The sequence below is a fragment of the Aulostomus chinensis genome, chromosome 3 (genome assembly GCF_037954235.1).
Source record: "Aulostomus chinensis isolate RoL2024-O1b breed Wild chromosome 3, RoL_Achi_v1.0, whole genome shotgun sequence".
In the NCBI taxonomy this organism is placed as follows: domain Eukaryota; kingdom Metazoa; phylum Chordata; class Actinopteri; order Syngnathiformes; family Aulostomidae; genus Aulostomus; species Aulostomus chinensis.
In genome coordinates this window covers 20,982,723-21,004,478 of record NC_141322.1, presented here as the reverse complement: position 1 = coordinate 21,004,478, position 21,756 = coordinate 20,982,723, and the positions used below count along the sequence as shown (strand labels likewise).

Here is a 21,756-nt window from a genome sequence, read left to right as displayed (position 1 = left end):
AATGAGAATTAATTATAGTTTACATTCATGTTCAGACTCACGTTTTACTGCATGTAAGGAATTTAATAAAAAAAAGTATTTTTTGGGGGCAAAATGGACCTCATTCTTAGAAATGTCATCACTTTATCAATTCAAGCATTTGGACATTTGAGTGAAATTTTGTCTAAATTTGCACATCTTGAGTTCTTGGCAAAAAATGTATTTTGTGAGATCACAATGACCTTGACCTTTGCCAAAACCTAACTCAAACACCAAGTGAACATTTGCACCAAATATGCAGAAATTCCTGCAATGAGCTACTGAGATGTCCCACGTACAAGAATAAATAGATAACAAAAAGCGAGGCCTCTGGCTACAATTGTTTCATAATAGAAACACGAAATCTGAAAAGTATTGTTAAAATTTTGAACAAAAGAATTTGTTGAGAATTTAAAAAGTGACCTGAATGAAATGACATCGGGACATGAGCTCAGATTTAAGAAAGTAAAAACTGAAAGAGGGACATGGTTTCCTGCAGCTCATGCTCTCTCTGACATTTATCCTGAGGAGTACAAGGTGGTGAGCGTGTTAAATATTTAATAACACAAAGAACTCTTTCCAGAAAGGTTTCCACAACTACTGAAAAATATGACTGACTGTATTGTCTGAAATGTTGGACTGAGGAGGACAGTGGTCCACCACAGGAGAGAGAATGGTAAAAGCAGAGACAGACAATAACAGAGAGACAACAGACTCGCAGCAACTGAAATTCACTGCAGTGATGAGTGGATTATGAGAGCTGAGAGGACTAGTCTCACCTGATTCTCCTCATGAGTCACTCTCATCTGTTCTTTTAGGATCGATGTACGTGCCGCCTCCTCTTTCCTCATTATCCGCTCCTTCTTCAGCTCGGGACTCCAGAAGCTCTTAATGCTGTTGGTGGACGAGCCCAGCTTACTGTCCTTCAGGTCCAGCTCCCTGCGCAGCATCTCATTCTCCCTCTGCATCTCCCTGAGCTGGGCCTGCATCTCCAGCAGTTCCCCCCCACTCCCTCGGACCGCCTGCCTCAGCAGGGCGGAGGGCACCCCCTGGTGGTGGTGGGGGTGCAGCATGGAGATGGAGCCCAGGTCACTGTAAGACAGAAGGTCAGCATGGGGCAGCCCCACTGAAGCAATGTTGGGACTGCTGCCCATGGCTGTGACGCGGCCCCCGTACATGGCCCGGCTGGTGGCACGACCCAGAGTCATGGTGCCTTTTGGGTAAGTGGCAGTGGAGCCGACACCCTCGTGGTCGCTCAGGTACATGGGCCCTGAAGTAGCATAAGCAGCGTTGAGGGATTGGATGTTCTCCATGGAGAGCGTCTTGCCCCCCGCACCACCCCCGCCCCCGCTGTTGGCCCTCCGATGGCCCAGTCTGGGGGACCTTGGCAGGCGCGGGGACCGTGCGGGGCTGCTCTCTATATGGCCTACAGCTCTGGCACTGCCGTACATGTCCTGTGAATCGGCGGTGTAGCCACCAGAGGGTCCTTAACAGGGGCACGCTGAAATGAGGCTGCTCGGACTCTCTGAACCACACATGGGGGACAAATTTGATGCCTTAAGAAGAAGAGCAGATCAAAATCCGGTCTGAGGAGACAGGAGAGAAGCACCTGTTAGATGAATAACAACAAGTCACATGAGCCAGATGAAAGGTAGAGAAAGACAACACACACACACACACACATACACACACACACACACACACACACACACACACCTTGGAGATCGAGCTGAGGGAAACACAGGTCTGATGCTACTGAAGATAAAATAGCTGCGTGGGCTGTGAGACTACAATGTAGCGGTCAGCAACCAACTGTCACATTTTATGTGGCTCTCATTTCAAATGGCCTATAGGGTTCCTCCGCATCATCCTGGGTTTCCCACTGGCCAGCATTTATCTACATCTCATAAGGCTGCCGACACAGCGGAACAGATTTACAACCGGGCAGCACATCAGCTAATTAATAGATGCATTTAACACTGGATATCTTATTACACAATAGTCTGGTCTGATCAATGATTTACTTTATATTACAGTAAATAATGACATTATCCAACCAGTGATGAACAGTAAATGAATCATTTGAACAAGAAGCGGGTTGCGGTTTAACTGTTTTCAGTGGTTATTAGTTGTTTTGTATTTGACGCACCATTGGTTAATCTGACAGTTATTTTACCATTCAGAAATAAAAGGAATCTTTTATTCTATGAAATGTCAAGTCAAATTCGAAAAAAAAGCTAATTCTATGGTGATTTGAATGCATCCCTGTGTTTAGATTTACCACGTATGCAAGCAGAAGCTGCCGCTGCTCAAAAATACTGCATAATGCTACTTTAAAACAAGAACAGGACGTAGAGAATCAAGAGTAGCAGAGGACTTTCACAAACCACCAGGAGGTATACAGTCAAGTCATTAGCTCCAACTCAATAATGCAATAAAAATCAATAATGAAAGACAGCTAAAGTAATCAGGCCCAGGGCGTAGGGCACAGTAATCCTCTGCAGCACTGTCATGCTACCACAAATAAAACACGTAGATAAGAATAAACCAGGACTTGCAATTTACAGTAGCGTTCAGTCTGATAACACTAATATAATAGCTAACATATTACTGCTTATAGTGCATCTTTTTAGTTAAATGAGTTAAAATTACGAGCATGCTACACAGTGGGACAAAAATAATACTGAAATTAAAACTTAAATCAAAATTTGATTCAATTAAATCCTGCACATCCTGCAGGCTAACAAAGAAGGAGGGCAAGATTTAATATTTAATGCTGTTATAATGACTCTGCCATTGCAGGCCATCTGAAAGTTGAATAGATCACATGATAAACCACAGCCTGTGACTTATTAAAATGACAAGTACAGTGTCATTACCGCATTTTTACATTAGATAACTTTTATTGCGACACTGACTGGAATCCTGATGTCACAGGTTATTTGGCGATAATTAATACTGAACTGTCTGCGAGGAAGAAAGAAAAAAATAGACTCCTCCATCAAAGTGAACAACGGTACTTTCTCTCAGCTGACACTTGCTGCTCAGACCCAGTTGCCATGGTGACAATCCCTGGGCGACAAGAGATAAAGGACCTCCTGCGCGTGACATAACAGAGGCATACAGTAAGTTTCTAAAAGGTGAGGAAAAAAAACAAAAAGTAGACGGTGTGCGCGTTGTAACGCTGCTGTGGTGGCGTGACGTTTATGGGATGATGGCATCATGTGTGAGGAAATACCAGGCTGGAAGTAAACAGCAGGCTGGAGGTCAGAGAGGACGTGTCTCCTATCTAGGCGTTTAGTGGGGATGTATGAAATCAAAAACCAAATCATCTCAAACACACAGGTGACCCTTTCATGAGGTGTTGCTTTCACAATCTGCCTGAAAAAGTGAAAAACATCTTGTTTAGTTCCTGTGAGACGCTGCTAAATGAAATTCAAATTTCACAAACTCCACAACAAACACAGCTGCTCTTATCTCCACTGGTCAGCTTGCTACAGACGCTCTGTAAAGACTGGTTAGCCTGGCGGTGCAGACAAAATGATCATTTAAAAAAAAAAGAAAACCTTAACAAACTAACAAACTAGACAAAAACGCATCTAATTTCTATTGATTCATAATGTTTGTTTAGTCTCAGTGTTCAGCTCAGGTGTCATAGGTGCTGTTTTGTTGCAACAGTATAGGCACTTTTTAGATTTATTCTGATCTGTGACTTTGTTGGTTGCGGTTTGTAAATATGAAGAGCTTTTCCAGTATAATATGAAATGTACAACCAGCTGCGAGCTGCATCAAAAAAAAAAAAAAATCACAAAGGGAAATCTGCTCGACTGTCATAACATTAAAATGCTGCTCGAATCAGATGCACTCAAAATAAAAAATTATATCGATGATAAATTTATATTTCATTAGGGATACTGCCATGTTTGATACAGTACTTGCGTACCTTCACTTTACATTTAAGAAAATATCCACCGATGTATTGATTTATGAATTTTTTGACCCCTAAATGTCTGTACCAGCATCATCTTCAACAATCTAGTAACATTTTGGGCTCAAATGCTAAATTTCCTAAAAGGATTGTGGAAAAAATTGTAATTCCTCTCTACTTCCCACCACTTGATGTGAATAATCCACAATCACATAGTTATGCCAGACCTGAAGTTTTGTAGTTTGTGTTAGTGGGTTACCGATCCATAAACTGAACAGAGACAACATGGATGATACTGGATGATGCGTTTGAGAGTTTGTAAATGAACATTTAAATAGTTTTGGTGTCGTCACCAGTCTCCATTAGATTAAAGCTAAATTAATATACGGCTGGTGTTTGCTGAATCCTAGAGTCACCAAAAAGAAATAAAGGAAGGAAATGTCTTTGTGGGATCAAGACATCAAATGGTGAGTCATTGAAAGGGAAATTATACTTTTCTGGGTGACATATTGCTTTCAGGGGAACATTTGTGATGGTCAGACTCCAGCTGAAGCTGACACGTCCTAAAGTTTCACTTAAGGTGACTCATTCTCTCCACAGCTCCTCACCTGGCGATGGTGAGTCACCGGGATGTGGCGGAGCTATGACTGAAGGGTCCATCTGTATGTGTGCTAACAAAGATGATGGCTGAACAAAATAAAGAACTTTCCTCCCCGAAACAACCAAAATATACACCAAATATGGTGTAAAAACAGTTTTAAGGGTTGAAGAATATGCGGCAGCATTTTCTGTCATTCATGTTGATCGTCTCATTGATAAAGTTTTACTGACCTTGTCAGTGTGGTGTTTTGTTATCATGTTTTATCAGAAAATAAAAATGAAACAACCTTGTAGCATTCGCTTCATGCAAAGTAAAAGGAAATCTGGGTTACAGATCAGCCACTTTCATCGACACTAACCGTCTAGGAGTGTGCTGCCCCCTATTGCTTTGGAGTCACCACCTCAAACTACATCCACCATCTTTACTGCATTTTCACTTGCTGCTGAGCATTCGTGACCTGTGTTTTCTCTTTTTCTGTCAATCAAGTAGCTCTGCCTCTAATCACATGGTTGAACCAGAATCACATGATTGATTACCTGGTGCCTGAGAGCACTGATCAAAGGAAGGTAATTATACAATCGATAAAACACAGCAAACGCCCGTAACCTCTGTGTGAGTCAGAGGTAACGTGCAGAATTACATTTTAGTTGGACCAACAGACCAAATCCAGAAGATACCAGATTTAAAATTCTCATACTGTATAAGTTAAAACCTGGAATTTCTTATCTGATAAATACCCCAAATGATTAAGCAGCAGTTGATTTATTTACTATAGATCAATAAGTCAAGTCAAATATTAAATTAGTTTTTTTTTTAAAAGTTCAATTAAATGAAGATACAGGATTGTCTCATGATACATAACTCCAATCTTAATCCTAAACCCTGATGAGTTTCCGTACAATAGTAGAATGGTCAACAAAAACCTTTAATTCCCAGCCTCTGTTGGAATCATGCAATAAAAAGCAAAAACGTTTAGGATCTAAGATGACTTGCCTTTGCCCTGTTCATAAAAAAATATAATTTCTAAAATCAATAAGCAACAAATAAAATGATATGGACTTTATCAGGTATTACAGGGAACAGCACGCAAAAGGTAGTTCAGGTATTTTAAGTAGAACAACGCATTTGTTTCACCAGGTCAAAATGTGTGATAAAATAATCTTCAGCAACCCCAAAGGGAGAAACTACAGTGTAAAACTGGGTCCTTGTGCTTTTGCTGTCATTCATTTCTGAGCAGACTCGTACTTCACCAGTATTATCGAGCAATTACGGTCATCAAAACCAGAAATACTTTCAACAAATCCACGTTAAGGCCCCCGAAGAAGACATGATCACTGGTGAGTAGTGGTGCGGAAACAGCGGACAGGATACAGATGTTCTGAAGCAAAGATTTCCCCCACAGGCAGAGCTGAGTATCTATGAGGTCAGGAAGATGATTGTCCTGAGAGGCCATCCTGACATTTTGAAAGCCGGCATGCAGGCATTTTCTTCTAATAGTCTAATAGAAGAGCCAACTAGTGCAAGTCAGGGATCTTTGCTCGTGATAGCATGCTTTTGAGGTCAGGGCCATGTCTAGAGGAGACAAAGGAGGATATTTTTTTTCTAAAAATAGCCTTTAATATGGGTTGATAATGGAGTCTATTCATATGAGAGGAAGCACCAGCCCCTTCAGTGCAGTGCAGAGCAGCACATGCAGCCTCCTCATCACGTATTCTACTACAGAGCCTCAACGCCCAGTATGCTTCCACTGCTTCAATGGTTGGTTGGTTGTCCGGCTGAGAACATGAGAAGGTTCCTACCAGCACAGGTTAAATGTCAGTTCTGTTTATTAGAAATCCTCTCTCTGAATTATGAGTACATCTACATCCCAACCTATCTTTACCGGTTGAATCACATCTGATGCAGCATATGGAGCATGGTGACAGCTCATTGGGCCTACACTGGCAATGGCTCCGGCATGCGTCGAGCACCTGAACACACCAGCGTATTATAAACCCGAAGCCGACGAAAACCTTTATTTTGAAATGCAGCGGTGCCGTATCGCTTCAACGCGGCTTTAAAATGCACATTATCAAGTGACTGGCTGTGTCTAGATGTAATCATCGAGCTGAAGGATCATCCACAAAACGCGTAATATTGCAAGGACACTTCCCGGATTGTCAGCGGTCTCAGTAGCAGATAGACTGGATGTCAGACGATGAAAGAGATCTACCTTTATCGATGTTAATTCCTTTCCTTCGCCGCTCCAGACGGCATCTTGTCGCCTCCATTCACCCCAGCAGCCTCTCTCAGCATCCCGAGCTGTCATTGGGCAGCGGACACGCTCTCTCTCTCTCTCTCTCTCCTCCTCTACTCACCAGGGACCAGCGTCACCACTACTGCTGGCAGGAGGGGCCGGGGAGATGCGGCCAGCGGCCTGCGGTCAATCTCACATCAGCTGGGGGGCTCGCTGAATAATTCTCACTTATTTCCGGGGAGGATGTGCCTCACAGGTGCCGGAAAGTTCAGCAGCAGCACTTTTTTTGTGGAAAAAAGTAAACTTTAAGTCGTCAAGCAGTGATTTATCATTAGCCGTTACAGTTTTAAAAGGGCTTTTTAAGCCCTGAAATTCTTCTCCCAGGCAGCACTTCCCCCATCAAGCTCATGTGATGCTGCGGGTTAAAGATGGCTAATGGTGTGGTTATAACAAGGGATGTGGTCTGCTAATCCTAGTGAAGGAGGAGGAGATTTGCACGCAAGCACTGCCTGACAGACTAAACTCTGGGTAAAAAAACAAACAACCTGGTGTGTAATTTCTTGCTTCATTGCCACACTGGCAAATCTGATCCAGTTTATTCTTATTGGTTAAGAATAAGAACAGAATTACTCCACCACTACAAAGTGGATCAAGTGTGAAGGAGTTCAGTACATGGAGGGTGAAGGAGATGATGCAGGAGGCTCCGCTGCTGTCTGTTCTGATGGTGGTTAAATGATCTGTGCCTTGTATCTTCAGTCCAAAATTCATTTTACATCTGAAAGGTGCTGGGAGACAAATTTGCCGAAAAATAATAAATGTACAGAAATTGATACAACAAAGAATTTAGATTCTGCAAAGCTTTTTAGGGTAGAACCAAGCTGACACTTGACACCGTCTTCTTGGACCCATGGATGGGTTTGCTGGGCTTCAAAGGTTACACTTGTAAGAAGGTCAGAATTGGCACAGGTTGCCTCTGGCTGTAAATGAAAAAGATCAATGACTAATAGAACCGATAAAGGTGGGACATGATGTAGAATCTTCTACCCACACATGACTGTTGGGCCTACACATCTGCTCTCAGTTCCTAACGGTCAACCTGTGGCCTTGAATGATGGTTGAACTGACTCTGAACTCAGCCATGACCACCTTCTAGGCCCAATATCTGACCCAAGTTATATCATTTGGGACTACATCTGGCCTAGCTAGAACAGTAACTGGGCGGTAAGTGGCAAAAGCATTCCAGCTCAGGCCCAAATGCGTCTGCTATCAGGGTATGAAACGGTGAACTGGCTTCTTGCCTGTATTCATACCTCCAGTTTTATAAATTGGATTTGTCTGAGGGAAACCACAGATCCTGTGAACTGATCTGACAGAGGAACCTCTGTTGCAGCACGAATCAATCTAAACTCATGCAATCACATGCTGGGACTTCACCTTAGGCTGAATGTGCCCTTCAGAAGAAAAACAAACAGATTTTTTTTTGATAACACTACAGTACCCCACCACCACCACCACCCCCACCACCCCCTCCCCACCCCCACCTATCTCCAGGCCTCTTGGAATTACATGGACTTTCTCCCATTTTGCATTGAAAACACTGATGCTAAGTGTGCTTGACAGAGCCCAAAGGAGAAGCATCAGCATATATGTGTGCTACGCACCGACACACACTGTCCCTGTCTCTCTGGTTTTCTCTCACGCACACATGCATTGGAGGAGGAAGCAGCAGGTAGAGCCAGAGTCTCTTTGTTCTCCACCGATCACATCCTTCTTTTTATCAATTATGAGTCTCCAGGAACTGGCGGAATGGACACGGTGGCTGCTCAGCCTCAAGGTTGAGTTTAATTTGTTGATCTCTTTTAGGAAGAGGGGTCATGCAGAGTTTGAGCTCCTTTTCTTTCGCACCAGTTGACGTGAAATATGTTCCTACTGTATATTCAGCAGATTCTGAAAGGACACATGACTTCACCTCTGTGTTTCCTCATCAAGTGTCTGGATAGTTACAAATTCATCTTTCCCCCTCACTTTCTCAAAAGTCAACCAAAATGTAATTTAGCAGATTCTTTTGATAATATCAGGGGAGAGATGAGTTAAAATTGAATATGTCAGCCAGGACGGAGACGTGCATTGATTGGATTTAAGTACAAATTTGAGACACAAACAATAAACAGTTACATAACTGGAAAAGTTTGAAGTGTTTTGGCTCTGGATTATAGGAGTTACAAAACTAGTGTTATAGAAGCAACCTTGTTAGAGCTTTTACAGATAAATGACCATCTCTTACAGTCAAAGCTTCAAATGACTTCTCACCATACTCATGAAGCTCTTTGCCCCCAGGTAAATCTCTCTGTATTTCACTCTATATTTCTACTGGATGCACCATGGGCAGAACGCGTGCAGTCTATGAGTCTACGATGTAAGCACGTGTCAGTGGTTATTTGTAAAATGTGTCACCGCCACAAGATGGAGACCAACTGCCACACTGAACCTTTAAGGCATTACTTCATCCAAGTACTCACGGAGAAAGATAATGCATCATCTTGCATCACTTCTTTATGACTCCAGAATGCAGGAAGAGCCAGCCATCTATATTAAATTAAAGTTAATGATGCTAAAAACAACCCCCCCCCCCCCCAAAAAAATGATCGTTTACAAACTCTCGAGCACATTATCCAGTTTAATGCACGTATTCATACCAACATTAGCTGGAGAAAGAAAATGGGGACAATGCCAGACATTGCACTTTATTTTTTAACAATTTGCAGTAAGTTGGTGGCCACGGTGCACCACTGGCTTCAAACTAAATTAACGCGTCTGGCTCTTTCCGCAATTTGTAAAAAAGTGATGCAGGAGGAAACAACAACAACAACACAAGACACCTCTACATGTTGACAAGTGTCTGTCAAACATAATGATGTGTTCATGTGTGCGCACATACTCAATAATACACTCGTTTACAAAGAATAACTTTAAGATTTATACTGCGGTGATGCTGCATGGTGAATTGAGACAGCGTGACTTTACCTCCTACACACACAGTTTTGCCCACCTACACACACTCCAGTATGTTGGGTGAACCTGAATCAAACTAATGCAGTACGTTACAACAGCCCCTTCATGTGGTATTGTTCTGATGTGTGATGCTGTTGAACTGAAGTGTTCCCAATATTTCATCAGTCCAAAGCTTAGAAATAAGAGGGGAAAAAAATCATCCACAACAACATCAGTATCACAGACTGTGCGTTTTATTTTATACCTGAATAAAACAAAATAATACTTTTCAATATTTCCCAGTGGATTCAAGCGGGGTAAAAGCACAGATGTCCAGTGAATCAGGTTGTTTGTTTTATTCTGAGACATGATCGTACTTTCTGCCCAATCATTAATGGTTTTGTATTGATTGTGCAGATTAAGACGATTTTATTCGTTTGACATTTTCTCTGCAGTTTGATGCATCTGGACATGTTTCAGGCTTCTGCGGTAGTGAGTCTGCTCTCTGCTGACCTCTAGGGTTAGGGTTCATTATATACAAATCATTTTGAGTGCCTTCTAAGTCACCTCCTAAATCAGAAAGGTTTTTGGCTTGTTATTTCCTTCATGTATCAAGAGGAAAACAAAGTCACATCAAATATAAAATTCATGTGCTGGCAACAGTGAATCATTATGAAGCAGGCTTGATTCTGGGAAAGAGTGTGTACGCAATGGCTGTAACGATGACCTGTAATTTGTAGGATGAGTAGTCCTGGCTTCTGGTCTTCAGATCATCTACCTTAATTAAGCATGTCACATTTCCCGTCACTAGCGGATGAGTCATGAGCAGTTCCTTCGAGGTCATCGTTGATGGGGTGATTCTCACAGACTGAGGCTGACGTCACGGCTTTCAGGAGACGGATGAGCAAAAACATCCCAGTCATAGTTAAATGGGTTACATTTATGCTCTTAATACACTCCGTTTATGTCAAACGATCTAAAACTGAGGTCAATAAAAGGCTTCATTAATCAGGCCCCTTCTACTTGCTCTGCTCTGGGAGTTGAGGCATGATTGTCTCTGGGAAACCGTTATTGGACAAAAACAATGTCTGTATAGTGATCTAGAGTGGCAAAAGCTAACGGTGCAGTGTGTGTGTGTGTGTGTGTGTGAGGGGGGGGGTGCTTCAACCTTTTTCAGAATCACTGGCAAGTGTTCTCAATAAGAAAGACCTGGTTGGAGGCTGCTGGACACAGCAATAAATCTTTGTTGGAGCAAAGATGAAACTCTTCAGGCCTGAAATCACTCCCTGATGGATCATATCAGTTTAAAGGGACTTTTTAATTGGTATTTTAACCTTTTTTGACCTTTCATTTATCAGAAAAATATGTATTTGTGTGAGTCATTAAAAAGTAGAACTGAAGACTTTTACAGATACTTTCGTGGGAGAAAAACCTTATAAAAACAGATTTCCAAGATTTTGTTCATATCTTATATGAAGACCTGAGGAAGAATCGAAAGAAACTTTTGGATTCGTTCTGCGTTTTTAAACGCAGAATAAAAGTACATCTCTTTAAACTTCCTGAACATTTAGCGGCAGAGTTTGGTGAACGCTTGATGAGAACATTTTGATTCATGCTGTGGTTCTAGTCCTTGATGTTCAGGCAACGAACGCTGTAGATTAAGGCAGCATCCTGCTTTCTCATGGCTTGCACTTGAATTAAAAGTGGTCATCTAATTCATTTGTGGTTTCATTTCAGTATAAATAACCCCATCGTTATTTTCCGGAGCCTTTCTTATGCCTCGGTCCAAAAGGTTTTTCAACTGAATCAGTCTGCAAAACTAAGTGGCTGTAAAAAATTAGTTGAGTTTTGTCTTAATATTTGACGAAGAGGATGGAGTGTATCACTTTAGTCACAGTAAAAGTACATATCCCTTAATCAGTTATGCATGACATACATGACTACTTACGCGTAACAGTAAGTATTAAAAAACTCTTTTTCTTCCTAACTTTGTATATATTTGAAGCTAAAACTGAATTGCTGCTGGCTCTGAACTGCTTCTAATTCTGTGTAAAACCAGATGAGGGCAGCCGAGGCCTGCAGACGAGGCTATTAATGCCTCATGAAGGAAAGGGAGCTGCACAATGTGAAGTGGTTTCATAGTAACCTGATGGCCAATTCAGCTTTAGAAGCTCTGTTGTTAAACTCCCACCAGCCTTCATCAGCAGGAAATGGAAAAATGCAAAGTATTCAGCCGGTTGAAATAATCCAACACCCACTTTCTGCAACACATTATTGTCTCGTGGTGTGGCGTCATGTGGGCCTCTGTTTTATGTCAATCACCAACACACAAAAAAGAAAGAAACAGGATCATGGAAACCAAACAAGTAACGTAGGCTGAGTTGAACTGAACAGACAGAAAAGAAGAACTACACAAAATGAGGCTGGAGAAGAAGACAAACAAAATGACTAAATCTTTACTTAACAGACAAGATCACAAGGAACAGGAGGCTGAACATGCGGGTTAGGAGGGAGCCCGTTGACATAGATGTACAACAGGATCAGGGTAGATGTGGCAGGAGGAGCCAGCAGAGTCATCGCAAAACAGAAGGGACAACACACAAACACACAGGACAGCAACAGAGAAAAGAAACCTAGCAGGGATTGAACAATTATTTCTCATCTGAACTACTTTCCAGTTTTACTAACAAATTAACATGGCAGTAGACAAATGTTTTCATCGAATAAATATGTAGTATGGAAGAATAAGTGAACAGTGGAAACTATCTGGTTCCTCTTTTTATTCTTATTCAGATACATACAAATACAGTCATGCACTCACACCTCCATCTCTCCTGATGAATTGGCAAACACTTCTCCCTCACTGTTCCCTGCCTCCCAACCACCCACACTGGGATAAGTCATCGCTGCTTCAGTGCATAAATCCTGGTCTTATCGGAACAGTCGTGCTGCGTTCAAGGTCTTACTCTTGAGCTCTCTTCTCGTCTCCAGTAAAGCTCCTACACAATTCACCGAATGTCTCAGTCAATAAAGGAAACAGGTAACACACACGCACACACACAAGCACACACACACACACACACACACACACACACACACACACACACAAGCACACACATACACACACACACACAAGACCACAAGAGCAATATATTCCTTTTAATTTTTATTCTTTTCTCTGTTTGCAAATTGCAGGGTCAATATTTTCATTAATCACATGACTTGACATGATGCACCAAAATTTACTCTGTTTACAGGAATACACTGAATAGAACACAAGGTTTCACAATGGATACACGACTGACGTTTTTGCCCATTGCACTTACAACAGTGAATGACATTTTCCAGATTTTTTGTTTCATTTTTTCCCCCTGTTCCGTCCTGTAACCCTCGTCCCCTTGCAGATCAAATCCATCGAATCAAATCCCTCCCGATGGTCTGACAAAGGCAACGTACTCTGCAATTGCCGTGGAGGTTGTTTTTTTTGTTGTTGTTCATCTTGTTTTACAAAGACAATATGTATCTCTACATTGACTGGATATGTTTCTGAACACAAGTTTTTGTTCCACTGTTGTAAACAGTCAATACAGGTCAGCCACATACACTATGCAATAATCATCATCATCATCATCATCATCATCATCCTTTATTACTGTGGTAATAAATATTGTTTTTTTATACACAAAAGTTGGCAGCAAATACGGCATGGGGATGCACATGACAGCCGTACTCAAAACTCAAAAGCTGTACAGAAGAATGAGTTTGTATTTACAGTAAGAATGTGTGTCTGTCAATCTGGATGGCTGCACTGAAGGCTGTTTTGTCTCATGCGCCTCATATCAACTAGATCTCCATCTCTTGCTTTGATACAGATCTTACACGGTTCAGTTGGAGGCAATGTTACATATCCTCCGCGTGTCTGCTATGAAGCCAGGCTTGTGCTTTCCAAAAAATGGCATGCCCTGATTTGTGGATGACTGGCTGAACATCTTATTCATCAATTTCATTGGCCTGTCAAAAGTCAAGGTTCGTTAGGCAAACCTCAGTGAAATCATGCCTCATTCAGGTACAACTTCCAAGCATATAAGATCTAATCATGCACCTTCACGATGGCTTGGCTGCTGTGTGGTTTAATCAACAATGAAATATCCGATAGAAGCATTCCATTTACCCCACAGATTATACTGACACCCAATATGCACATTTACACGAATCAATGAGAAATTTGCTGACCATCTGTATCACAGGTTTATAGCAGCACGGACGGTCACTGCAAGCCAAACACTGCAGAGTCCAGGTCAGGCAAGACGCACAAAAACTGAATGAGGGCTTACAAAGAGCCAGACAAAGCCAAGCAAACCCATGCTCCAAAGCAACGTGATGGTGGACATTCAGAAACGGACAGTTGACACAGTTTACCCTTTGGCAACAAGTTCCCCCCTCCGTGTGGGGAGTGAGGGGGGGTCAAAAACATGCAACGGAAAATAAAACAAATTCTAGTTCAATATTCAAATTCAACAGACAAGTTTCTAAGTAAAAACATTTTCATGTCCTAATTTCTTTTGACTGTTTTAGTTCATAATTTTGTTGTTTTCTTGTGAATACAGTGATGGTAATAAACGGTTACAGGTTGAATCACTTCCAGGTTCAAAAGGAGTCATTGCATAGAACATTGAAATTGATAATTGCTTCCATCTTAGTGTATTACACACACACACACACACACACAAACACACATATATATATGTGTGTGTGTGTGTGTGTGTGTGTGTGTGTGTGTGTGTGTGTGTGTGTGTGTGTGTGTGTGTGAGAGAGGCCCAGCATGTTTGTGGAATCATCTCAGCAGGGTGAACTGGTTACCTCAATGATCTGCAGGACATCAACAGGTCTGTAAAGTGGACAATTAAACTTGGCTCCAAAGTGTTTACTGGGATGTAAAGTGTATGTGCACAAATGTTTAGCTAGTCTATCTGTGTGTGTGTGTGTGTGTGTGTGTGTGTGTGTGTGTGTGTGTGTGTGTGTGTGTGTGTGTGTGTGTTCGTGTGTGTTCCTACCAGTCTGCATATGCATCGGCACAGAACATGCACATCCGGACACGCAACTCTGGTTGTAAACTGTCTGACAAATTGTACGACTATTTATCGACAGAAGTGTTTGATATTTCCCATCACAATTTACACAACATTTATACCATTGTGCTATTATATACCATTTTATGCATGCTATTGCTTTTAAAAATCAACAAGCAAATTATCTGATGCAAGAGATTCAACAAAAATAAAAAGTGAAAAATATAAAGTCACTGGAAAGTGATTCCAGAAATACACAAATGACAAATTTACATAATTAGATCTCTGATTTGTCTTATGTACATACAATAGTATACAGTTGTGTAAAAAGAAACGCATGACGAAATGGACATTTTAAACATATGAGGTATACAAGTAAAGACATGTACTGAATAAGGCTCTTCCATTCCGTGGATATCAGGCAAAATGAAAAGAAACTAAAAGATGAGACAAAACAACAAAAGGATCGAGTCCCAGAGAGCTCTGAGACTGACTGTAACAATGGCTTTGTGATGGCTAATAAAGAGCCGCTGCCACTCTGTCATTTGGTCCTCTTATCTGTGTGAATCTCACACTTGTGGGCACACTGGTAATAAATTCCTTTCCCTAAAAACCTATATGCCTAGTGAAATCTCAGAGATGGTGAAAAAGTACTGATATGGGCTTCTTTTTCAGTTTTTCATATACTTGTGCGTGCATTCTCATGTCCACATTTACGCGATGCATTCTGTTAATGCTGAAAAAAAAAGAAAAAAGAAAGGGGAGGGGGGAATAAAACACATTCAAAGACAGGGTCAAATTCCCTATACTGGAATGTAGAGATAAGAGAACCACGCATTCAAGGATTGTAGTGACGTCATCAGGTTGGTTGTCTTTGCTGTGATACGCCTGAGGTTCTCCAGGCGTGTTGTGTCATTGTAGGCTAAGTTTGCTCTCTTTGGTACAAGGAAAACCTATGAAAATCTCTCTTTTTCACTGTGATTTGCATGACAAGAATCTGATGGCATCAGCGTAGAATCAAATATCCTTGCCAGGCGTGCGCTCCCCAGACATGAATGGTGCTCCTTTAGAAATCCTCCAGAGGGCGCTCTGATGCTTTCCTCAGTGTGGGTTTAAAAAGGAGGGACATGCTTGGTAAGCGCTCTGAATTCCTCCCTTGACATCCAGGTGGTTAGTGGGCCTTTTACAGTCACACACATCCCAGGAGGCTTTCTTGAGAAGAGGAGAAGAAGCATCGTTCAAGTCCTCTTTCCTCTCTCTTACACCCCCTGCATCCTCATTACTGAGCAGTGTTGTCCACCTGAAATGAATTCAGACAAAGTATGGATGTTACCTTTATAAATTATGTTCATGCACAGTTTCAATCTCACCGCTAGCACAAAGAAAATGACATCATCGAATATGAAGCGAAGCAAATTGAAACGTTTCAGTGGAACGGTTAATGTTTTTGAATATACCCAATGTTGTGCCATGATCAATGGCCATTGCGCAGACCACTGAGATGGATGGAACCCCGTCTGCCAAGTTTATGTCACAGCTCTGCCGGCCTACTCCAATTTACTTCATAGGATAAACCAGCCAATCGTAGCCCTGCTGGTGTCTGCAGTAATCTAGTGTAGAGGTGGGCGGACCCCACTCTTTTCATCAGTTCCTTCAAGTTGATACATGTAGATGTATCAAACCTTTCACACCTTTCAAGTTTGATCATTTTTTCTAAATCATAGAGCCAAGGGTCTAAATGATTAAATACTAGTGGATTGTGCCTCCTACTTTAATGAGTGTATGCTGTCAGGCCAAAATTATATCACTGACACAGAAATGTGACTGGCTATGGTCACTAATTGTTTTTGGATGTCCTAGTTTGATCTCCTTCAGTGTAGCCTCCCTCAGTCAATCAGTCCTTGCTCATGTGTTGGTGGTCCTGCTTGCCATGCATGTGGTGCATGCATCTATTTTTGTAGGTGGGGATGTAGAGGAGGAGACAGTGACCAACGGCGTGTGGGCTTGTGCAATTTTGAGTAGAATGGGCGAGTCTCATTTATGTCGTTATGTTTGACAGGCTAAGTCAGTACGTATCAGACACTAAAAAAGATTCATTCAAAATGATTGCACAATTTTTACCCAGTACTATCCTACTGGGATGTGCAGTTTGGCAAAGAGTCACAGAGTTGAGTTTATCTCCACATTCCCCAAATGAATTTTTAAGAATGGCCACATATAAAGACATGACGACCATGGCAACTGATATGAACCTTAGTATCAACACAGGGAGCGTATGAGCTGAATGATAGAAGTCCTAACTACCCTGCAATATCTTCATCCTGTGCAAGCGACAGCATGTGTTTTGACAGAAGCTAAATAAAGTGCAGTCAAATCGGCTTTATTTGCTGCTCTGTAGCTCTGCTCCATTGAGCAGAATTAGTTCATTAGCTCATTCTACCATGTAATGAGGACTGCTTACCATGAGTCATGATTCAGTGTGCCTGCATGTGCTCTTGTCCCTGCTTGTCTTTGCGTGTGCGACATTAAAGCCAAGCCAAAGTTAGCCTTCTCAGGCTAATTATATCACAGTTTGCTTGGCCCAGATTATTGGAGGTGTGTGGAGTCAGAAGGTAAACCCTATTAGTGCTGAACTGCCTTGTTCTTGGTTTTGGCCTCTAACCTCTGCAGCACAAAGTTCAAGCGGACAAAGATTTAATGATTTGACTTGACACAGTGTGAACCAAAGTAATAACATGCTGAAGCAGACAGAACCATGTTGAATGAAGACAAACAGAACAACACAACAACATTTTGCTGCCAGCAGTCACTGCGGAACAGTGTAAATGTATGTTCCACACTTACCATTGGTCCAATGAAGAATCAGATTTCTGTACAATCTTCATTCCAGGATCGTTGTCATGTCAAGGCATCCACTTAATCGTCAGGTCCCCTCATTCATCTTCTTATGTCTTATAACAGCATGCTGACTAACACCTCAATTTCATTCACTTCAATCATGCGTCCGTGTCTGGGGAATTCAGTGCTGAAAAGGCATCCTTTGATTCCAGCTCTGTTCAGTAATTTGGGGCGAGGCAAAGGTGCAGCGGATCAGTCTGAATATACAATCACAGTATTACTGACTCATCAACTTCCCTTGAGCCTTCTCATTATGCAGACATAGACTATGTTAATGTATGTAAATATGCAGAAGATAAAACACACAATCCATTATTCAAAGTGTGACAGCATTCTGCCTCCGCAACACTGTGTCTTTATGTTCTACATAAAAGAAAATCTGACGAAGTAAAATTTAAAGAATCACCATTGATCAAAAGAGTAACAAGTTGCTGCATTGCTGCGTTTGTTTTACATGATACAACTGTCAACTAAGTTAACACATTATCGAATGTTGAAATTGTTTTCAACATTTAGGATTTATTTTAGCTTGATGGAGCAGGTGACAGTATTTATCACAAGGATAATGTTCTTTTCTCATGGGATAAGGAAGAGTTAAGGAGATACTCACTGATGCACTCAGGATTTCTCTTCCCCTATATCCAGTGTAATGATGAAATGAATATGATGCAGTTTCATAGGTTTTCCAGTACAAATCCACCAATGTAACTTTTTCAATGCTGCATAAGAAAAAAGTGATTCATTTGATGCAAAATAAACAAAGCAGTAAGCACATTGATTATCATTTTGAAACACCCGTAGAGTTAATCATAATTACAAAGCAGTTCAAAATTCTTGCTGAAAAACAAACAGCCACCTGTTACCTACCATCCAAGAAGCAACCCATGTGAATTTGAAGTAAGACAACCATTTTTAGATGTTTTTGAAACTTTTATCAACAATATACGTTCACTTACCGTCCTCGTTTCAATTCACCAAAAGGAAGTGAATTTCTTCCCGAGTCCAGACAAAGCTGTGAGAATAAAGTAAAAACGAGAACCACAGAACAATGAAGTATCTATTCAAGGATTTTCAAAATCTTAAAATGCATTTTACTCTTAAACAAAATAGAAATGCAATGGTTTCAATAGTAGCAACACCAGAAGAAGCTGAAGTCCAGCTCTTAAAAAGTTATTTTTTCCATAACTGTACCATCTCCAAGTTTTCCCGCCTGCTCTGCTGCCCCTCCTTGCAGAATTTTGGTGAGAACATTTTCCCCTTCAGCAGGTGGCGGTCCTGCAGCAGCACTACCTATTCCTACTGGTTTGCTACCGATCCCAACAGGGGTGGCTTTGGAGCCTGCAAACAACAAACAACAAATCATCACATATGACTTTGCTTGCAGTCAGTGTGGTTTATATTACTTATCAAACTTAAGATGTACCGATGCCTGTTAGAGGGGGTGTAGTCATTTTGGTAGACTGAGGTACTGTTGGGACTCCTAGTGTAGGTTTCATTCCTGTGGTGGTTGCTGCAGGTGTGGCATCCAATTTTCCCTGTTTTAATCAAGGACAGACAAGGGTGTGGTTTGGGAAAAGTTTATTACCACTGCGCATTATTTAGGACTCTCAAATGTAAACCTAGAAATAAATAGCGATGTATTTTTCTCACTACAAGAAACAAAATATACAACAACGATTACTGTACGAACTGACTGAAATTTCTTTTATGAGATGTGGGTATTGATGACCTGTGTTTCCACTCTCCAAACCCCAAAATATGTAACATGTTTTATTTTGTAACTTAGTGGGGAAATTAATATTTTCATAACTTTGTCAATAATGATTAAGAAAATACCATACTACAAAGACGGTTAATGATGAGTAAAAGTACTAACCGCTATAGCCGTTGGCTGCCCTGCTGCAGACCCTACCCCTGGCTGGCGGCCCTGGGGTGGAGCCTGACCAGGTTTTGGCTGCTGCTGCTGCTGTAGCTGCTGCTGCTGCGCTGGTCCAGCTCCTGCAGTAGTTGTTGTGGGCTGGCTGCTCTGGGGGGCATGACTTTGCTGCTGAGGCTGCTGTTGTTGTTGCTGTTGTTGTTGGGTGCCCTGCTGCTGCTGGGCCTGCTGAGTACCATCAAGTGGTTCAGATGGATGTCTCCCTGACTGGCCCTGGCCACTTGACCGCTGATGCCCTCCATGGCCCTGAGGCTGCTGCTGTGGCTTAGGACCTGCAGCAGAGGGATCCTGCCTCTTGGAGGTTGCGCGATCTCCTTGCTGTCTTTGGCCTCTTCCCCCAGTGCCATGGTGATGACCAGGGGCTGAGTCACGGAAGTCCCCTGAGTTCCGAGGGCTTCCTTGGGCAGAACGGGAGTCTGGACCACTCCTCCTTTGCACAGATGAGGAGCCCCTGCCATCAGAGCGTCCAGATGGGTCTTTAGGGTGTGCCCTGGAAGAACGAGAAGATCTGGGATCCTCTGAGGAGTGGCGTGAAGAGCTGTGTCTCCCAGAGCTGCTGCCATGATGTCGGTGGTCCCGTGATGATACAGAGGAGGAGTGGCGCTGTTGGTTGTACTCATCCTGGGGACCATATTCCTCTGGTGGCTCATCATAGTCATGGTAGGTGTGTTTACTCCGTCTACCTGTAGATGAGTGGCTGCCACCCCCATGATGTCTCGAGCGGTCAGAACGGGCTTCCCGAGGCTTCTCAAACCAATCAGTCTCTTCTTGGCCCAAATGATAGGCTTTTTTAAAAACCGAAACAAACGTTATCAGTCAATTGTTGAAATAGGAGTAGCATGCAGATGGAAGCCATGCAAAAATAACTGGGAATACATACTTCACTTCCCACATCCATGCACATTTTCAGGAATCCGGTCTTAAAAAACAGAAGACATCACTACACACTTAAAAAATGCATGCAGTACGCAAATAAAAACAGGCATGTTTGGCTTCAACTTATCAGAAGAAACACTCCACAAAAAGATTTAAAAAAATAATAAATAAATCCACACTTGACATGCAGTGTCTTTCCAGCACTTGAATGGTGGAACACAGAAAAGTCAGACAGCACAAATTATTCAGCACCAGTTACCTTCACTGTCAGAAACAGCACAGTGCATGTCATCTACGAGGTAAGGGTCATCAGGTTTATAGACATGACTCCTGGGCAGGTCCTTCTTGTGATGGTCCTGCACATCAGGCAGTGAATGACTGGAGCCATACTGGTTCCTCACATCATGGGCATCTGCTATGCCAGAACCTCTTCCCATGCCTACAGGCTTCCCAACAGGACTGAGTGGGCTCTCCTCCTCCGAATTCTGATTCCGCATAGGTGGCCTTCCACCGCGGCCGCTTCTCTGAGACCGTTCCATGGCATCCCTCTCATAGGATTTACTCCTGTGGCCTGTAGCATCTCTAGAGGATATCTTGTCCATACCATATCCAGTAGACCTTGACCTACCAGAACTGTACATGCGGTCATCCTCCTCAAGACCCTCACGACTGGTGCCATAGTACTTCTGCTGGTCATATGCATTCTTCTTCATCCCATATGTATCATCCTGAAGCTTCTTGGACCTTGACACAACTGTACAACTGCCCCCTGTTGATGTTGTCATGGTGTAAGAGGCAAGGTCTGCCTCAACATCCCGTGCTTCTTCAATAGGGGAAAATTTAGAAATCTTCTGCTCCATTCCCTGCTTTCGGTGTTTACTACGTTTAGAAGAGACAGCAGGGGCAAGATTTTTGGCTGTGAGTTTGTGGCTGCTAGAGCTGCTCCTTGACGTGTGTTTATAATCATCATAGTAATAGGAAGACCCCCCACTTACTGTGGTGCTAGTGCGGCCATCTACTGTGTTCTGGTAACTTGTAGTGCCTGTGGGTCTACCATAAGCATCCACTGATTCATTATCATGTCTACCATAAGTGCCCCCATGTGCAGGGCCATTCTCACTTCGATATCGCCCACCCATGGGATGGCCTAGAGCATCTGTAGGTTGACTAGCGCTGTCTTTTGTTAGCTCACTGATATCATCG

The 21,756-nt window shown here is 42.3% G+C and overlaps 2 protein-coding genes across 10 annotated transcripts in view; both read right to left on the bottom strand.

The window, feature by feature from the left end:
* erc2 (ELKS/RAB6-interacting/CAST family member 2) overlaps positions 1 to 6,932 on the bottom strand; it is a 33,665-nt gene extending 26,733 nt beyond the window's left edge. For all 6 annotated transcript variants that reach the window (XM_086199522.1, XM_086199527.1, XM_086199524.1 and 3 more), the window contains exons 1-2: positions 6,760 to 6,932; positions 798 to 1,604 (exon numbers count right to left, since the gene is read on the bottom strand). In XM_086199522.1, coding sequence (XP_086055648.1) covers positions 798 to 1,469 — 672 coding nt within the window. In that variant the 5' untranslated portion in view covers positions 1,470 to 1,604; positions 6,760 to 6,932. The remainder of the gene's footprint in view (positions 1 to 797; positions 1,605 to 6,759) is intronic.
* Positions 6,933 to 12,932: 6,000 nt separating this feature from the next.
* Positions 12,933 to 21,756, bottom strand: part of bsnb (bassoon (presynaptic cytomatrix protein) b) — a 66,191-nt gene continuing 57,367 nt past the window's right edge. For 3 of the 4 annotated variants that reach the window (XM_086199518.1, XM_086199520.1, XM_086199521.1), the window contains exons 6-13: positions 20,813 to 21,756; positions 19,618 to 20,462; positions 19,165 to 19,276; positions 18,933 to 19,079; positions 18,698 to 18,753; positions 18,352 to 18,460; positions 17,688 to 17,938; positions 12,933 to 16,143 (exon numbers count right to left, since the gene is read on the bottom strand). The exon at positions 20,813 to 21,756 is cut by the window's right edge. In XM_086199518.1, coding sequence (XP_086055644.1) covers positions 18,713 to 18,753; positions 18,933 to 19,079; positions 19,165 to 19,276; positions 19,618 to 20,462; positions 20,813 to 21,756 — 2,089 coding nt within the window. In that variant the 3' untranslated portion in view covers positions 12,933 to 16,143; positions 17,688 to 17,938; positions 18,352 to 18,460; positions 18,698 to 18,712. The remainder of the gene's footprint in view (positions 16,144 to 17,687; positions 17,939 to 18,351; positions 18,461 to 18,697; positions 18,754 to 18,932; positions 19,080 to 19,164; positions 19,277 to 19,617; positions 20,463 to 20,812) is intronic. The other variant, XM_086199519.1, reaches the window with a different exon arrangement.